This window comes from Fukomys damarensis, unplaced genomic scaffold (assembly GCF_012274545.1).
Source record: "Fukomys damarensis isolate Sample0158 unplaced genomic scaffold, DMR_v1.0_HiC HiC_scaffold_7, whole genome shotgun sequence".
Lineage (NCBI taxonomy): Eukaryota > Metazoa > Chordata > Mammalia > Rodentia > Bathyergidae > Fukomys > Fukomys damarensis.
The window spans coordinates 19196079-19201297 of record NW_022900919.1 but is presented as its reverse complement, the minus strand read 5'-3'; the positions used below and the strand labels follow the sequence as shown (position 1 = coordinate 19201297).

Here is a 5219-nt window from a genome sequence, read left to right as displayed (position 1 = left end):
TTTTTTGGCTTTTTTGAGACAGGGTCTCACTATGTAGTTGAGACTGACCTGGAACTCACTATGTAGCCCAGGCTGGTTTCGAACTCCCAGAGATCTTCCTGCCTCAGCCTCCCGAATGCTGGGATTTACAGGCATGGGCCACCACGCCCAGCCATAGCTTCTTTATGGGAAGCACTGTTTTACCAGTTGAGGGCCAGAAATATTACAAAGTGATGCTTCAGGGTGTTCAAATAAACCTCTGAGCCTGGACCATTAGCAGCCCTGCAATCTACCTCCCCATTGGCTAAACGTCCTTATAACATTTAGGGTGACCCCAGGGGACCATGGCAAACGGCTGGCCCAGCTTTCTCTTGCTCTCTGTCCTCCTCTAGCCTGAGGCCTGAGGAGCATTGCCCAAGACTCCCTGGAGTGGCTGGAAGACCACTGGAGACACTCTACTGCCGGGCTCCACTGCCGCCGACCGTGAGGCAGTCCACTGCAGTGAGTGCGGTCCTAGGGCAGGGCCACACCCAGATCGTTTGTGGGTGCTGAAGGGAGAGAGTTGAGGGGAAGGGCTCTTGGGGATTTTTTCTGGGGGCTGGAGAGCTGCAGGGAAACCACCAAGGAGAAGCCCCAAGGTGAAGGACCAGGGGGACAGAGCAGCTGTTTGGGGTCTGCTGGTTTTTCCAGAATGCAGCTGAAATAGGGAGTTTTACCAGTAACTGTTTACTCATCTGGAGGAGTATAGAGGGGTGAGGTACTTGCTTAGAAAAAGAAGAATTAACTCAGAGCTTTTTCAGAAAACAAAAACAACTAAGCCTGAAACTCATTTTTCTAGTCTCTTTTGGACACTCAAGAGCCCTGAAATTTCATTTAAAACCTTCTATCCCTTATTGTACCTGTAGTCTGTTTCTTATCCTGGGCCCTTATAAGAAATATCTGTCTTAACCAGTAGGCTCTGGAGTAACTAATGGCTGTGGGACCCTAAGGAGTGGCCGCCTGTGTGTGACATCCACGCTCCAACCTAACATCTTCTCCTAGGGTTACTAAGCTCGCTGGCAGTCTGGGCCTGGTGGGTGGCCAAGAACAGTGGGGCCCTGACCCTGTGGACTGCAGCCTGTGGGCTTTTCACAGCCAAGAACTCTGCTCTGCTGTGGGAAGAGGTAGGATGGCAGTGAACAAGGGTCCAACGCTGCTGGATGGAGACCTTCCTGTGAGTACCGGGGCTGAGAGGCTCGGGATGGATTGTGGCGGGGTTAGGTGGGCCAGGGAGGGGGATTCAAGGACTTGAGCAAGATGTGTCAAAATTACCTTTCCAGTTCGCTGACTGTGTCTCAGTTATTCCTGAATTTACCACCTTTTGCAGAGGGCTGTGGGATGGTCTGGAGAAAAGATAAGAAGCCTACTAAAAATGGACCACTTTGGGGCCAGAGATTTAGCTCAGTGTTTCCGCAATCCGCGAGGTCCTGAGCTGATCCCCAGACTCGGGGAGGGGGTGGTGGTGATAAAAAAAAAGAGCCATTTTGGAGAAAAAGGACAGAAATACTGGCTAGGGCACAGTTGGGAACCAGAAGGAAAGGAAATGCTATGTCCTGAAACCTAATTGGAGAGTCTATGCTCTGTCCACCACCCAGTTGGACAAACATGCAGGGCAGAGCTGGGTTCTGGAACATTCCATTACCCTGGTGTCACTGAGGCCCTGAACAACACCTCCTGGGGCTCAGACTGTACCCCTGTGAGTGGGAATGAGGTAGACATTTAGTGTGTCCAGTGTTTAGCTTTGACCTGGTTTTCACCATGCACTGGAGTGATTATGGTACTTTTAGATATGCTTGACACTTTTTGTCAAGACCTCTCAGATTTGGCTAAAATTCAGATAGTGAAATCTAAAAGTTATGAATCCATTGGGTTCCCATTTCATTTGAAATAGGGCTTTGCTTTGTACTAGATCAGCATGTTAAACCTTAGATTGAATCATAGAATACAAATAGGCATAGAACAATCGTGTGCATAGTTGAGTCTTTCTAATGAATGATGGGTTCTTTCTTTGCACATTTCTTTCCCCCTTTGGGTTTGTCCAAAACCCTGAAGCTGTGTCCAAAATGTTAAAGACAAGGGTTTTTAGCCAGGTGTGGTGGAGCAGGAGGATCACAAGTTCGAGCCCAGCATTGGCAACTTAGTGATTTTGCAAGACCCTGGCTCAAAATTTTAAAAAGGAAGGGGGCTGGGATGTAGCTCCCTGTGAAGGCTTTGAATTCAATCCCCAGTACCACAAAAAAGAAAAAGGTTTTTCTTAACTTTCTCCAGCTCCAATTTCCACCTCGCCTGCAGGATGAAAAACTAAGATCTCATAGCCTGTTCTGTACTTATGGGGCTCTCATTACTCAGACCAGGACAGGTCCTCACCTCTGGAGCAGAACCCTGCCACAATGGCACATCCAAAGCTACCCAGAGCATCTGGATCAGGTGGGGGGCTTTCTCAGTTTACTTTTCAGGTGGAGAATTATTCAGGTCCCATGCACCCTTCCCAGTGCCAGCAACATGACTCCAGGGCCCCATCACTCCATCAGTCTCTGGTCTGGTGTTATTTGAAGACAATCCCAGAAATGCCATTTCAAACCTGACTTGGAATGCTGCTCTGCCGATTACTAGCCATGTGATCCTGGATATGTCACTTCATGTCTCTGAATCTCTCCGCATCAGCAGAGTGCTGGTGACAATGTTGACTTAGGCTCAGTGTTGGAATTAAATGAGGTCAGGTCACCAAGGCACCCTTAATGGTACCCTCCACTAAGGATCCTAAGGGTTAACTGTGTAACAGCTGCTTTCAATGCTTTAATAAGAGCACAGCAACCCCCAAAAGAAGAAATGATAGTCTCACTACACCTCACACGCTCAGACCATACCTGGAGCACTGTCTTCAAATCTGAGTGCTATACTTTAAAGAAAGACAGTGTTGGGCTGGGGATTTAGCTCAGTGGTACTGCGCCTGCCTTGCAAGTGCAAGGTCCTGAGTTCAATCCCTGATACAAAAAAGAAGAAGGAGAAGGAGAGGGAGAGGGAGAAGGAGAAGGAGAAGAGGAAGAAGAGACAGACAGTGTCAAACTGCAGCGTATCCAGAGGAGGGGGGTCACCAGACCATGGCGTGAACTATTCATAAACTCAGTTAGGACCTGGAACTATTTACTGTGCAAAAGGGTCTTCCAAAGAGAGACATGTTTGATTTCAAATATCTGAAGGGCCAACCCTTGAGTGATGAAATAGAGCTGCCCAGGGTTGCTCCAGTACATGGAGGGTAGGGCAGTGGGTGGAGGCGGGTGTCAGCTCTGCAAAGCTGTCCAACAGGGGCACAGGCCACTCTGGGAGAGGCCAGCTCCAGCTGAGGGAAATGATGCATCCAAACTCGAGTCTAGCAGGGAAATTCTGGAAAGGATTCTTGCCGCAGAGCCCCCTACAGGCCATGATGCTGTGATTCTGTGCATGTGGGCAGATCTAAAATTCTGCCTTCTCCAAGGCAGCCCTGGCTGTCATTTATTTCTCCAGCTAACTGTCCTGGGCCTGTAAAGGTGCTAGGGATGCAACGACGATGGTATCCTGGGAGAGAGAGGGACAGTGTGATGGCTGAGAGATGGCCCAGAGAAGGACGAGACAGCTTTTGATGTTAGGGAGGAGAGGCCAGAAGCTTCACAGAGGAAGAGATGGGGGGGGGTGTGCGGCAGTGGACCTGCGTCCCCTGGCACGAGGCTGTGGCTTAGCAAGGGTGGGAGAAGTGTTAAGATGAACCACGATGAAAGATCACCGTGCTTACTGTCTCCCAGTCAATCTGGGGTAGGGGCCAGGAGGATGCTGACGAGGCTGGGGGCTGACCTGACCCCAGATAATAGAGACCCCAGCCGCACAGCCTGGCTGTGCCCAGTGGGGCATGGCGGGCCATTCCCATGACTCAAGCATCCAGAGACGTCTTCTGTCCAGGTTCCTCCCAGGTCCCTTGTGCTTGTGCTGGCCTCTGGGACCAGGCTGAGCTCCCTTCCTGGGATGCCGGGGAGGGGCTGACTGGAATGTGCTCCTTCCCTGCCAGGAGCAGGAGAACGTGTTGCAGCGCGTCCTGCAGCTGCCGGTGGTGAGCGGCACATGCGAGTGCGTCCAGAAGACCTACGCCAGCACCAAGGAAGCCCACCCCCTGGTGGCCTCCGTGTGCAATGCCTACGAGAAGGGTGTACAGGGCGCCAGCAGCCTGGCCGCCTGGGGCATGGAGCCGGTGGTCCGCAGGCTGTCTACCCAGTGTGAGTTCTGCTTGTGCCTGCCTGCTGGTCTCTGCCCACTCTGTCTGTCCAATCACCGGGTAATTTGCCTGTCCATCTGCCTCACTGCCTACATCCCATCACCTGGTCTTCTTATCCAGCAATATCAGATACGATCTCTTTGCATCTGTGCAGCCTCATCTGGAGCCCAGGGGCAGTTTCCTAGAATGGCTGTTAAGCCAGAGAAGTTGCAGAGCAGGGCTGGGCTGGGCTATGTGGGCGATGGGAGTGGGTGGGAACTGTGGTGGACCGGAAGTGGGGGCAGCAGGCACTAGAGCTGGCCAAAGTGCTGGACGGCAGGAAGAGTGGCTGACCTGGTCCAGAGGCTGATGGTACCAGCTCATGACAGGCGAGGGCAGCAGAGACCCACCAGCCAGGGGCCGAGGTGGGAGACAGATGGCCTGTGAGCCTCGCCAGATGTGGCCGTGCAAATTGTTCTGTCCCAACTGCAGACAGGGTCTGAAGACCCGGCTCTTGATAGGGCTTCGACACATCCCAGGAGTGCTGAGAAGTCCTGCACCTCCCACCCGTAAGGAGAGAACTGTGATGCTAAAGGGTTCCATGCAGCAGCAGACAGGGAGGACAGACAGGTGCCGGCGAGCTCCTGCCTGCAGGCTCCCTACCTACTTCCCCTGGTCTCTACTTGCCCCATCTGAAGACAGGACTGTGACCTCAGAGCTTCTGTCCTCTGCTGCTGCCAGCAGCATCCCCTGAAGCATTTGTATCCTCTGAGAGGCAGGAACAACTCTTTTCTCTTTCTTGTTACACTCTTGGTACTGTCAACAATGAGTGGTTAAAAGCAAGGGCCCCTAGGCATGGTGGTACACACCTGCAATCCCAGTACTCTGAGAGGCTGAGGCAGGAGGATGTGAATTCCAGCCCAGTCTGGGTGACTAAAGTGACTTAGTGAGACCCCTATCTCAAAAAAAAAAAAAAAAA

The 5219-nt window shown here is 51.9% G+C and overlaps 1 protein-coding gene across 1 annotated transcript in view; it reads left to right on the top strand.

The window, feature by feature from the left end:
* The first annotated feature begins 495 nt into the window (after window positions 1-495).
* The window catches only part of Plin1 (perilipin 1), a 10443-nt gene continuing 5719 nt past the window's right edge, over window positions 496-5219 (top strand). Inside the window, exons 1-3 of the mRNA XM_033761005.1 lie at window positions 496-617; window positions 1021-1192; window positions 4058-4262. Of these exons, the coding sequence (XP_033616896.1) occupies window positions 1148-1192; window positions 4058-4262 (250 nt within the window). The 5' untranslated portion in view covers window positions 496-617; window positions 1021-1147. The remainder of the gene's footprint in view (window positions 618-1020; window positions 1193-4057; window positions 4263-5219) is intronic.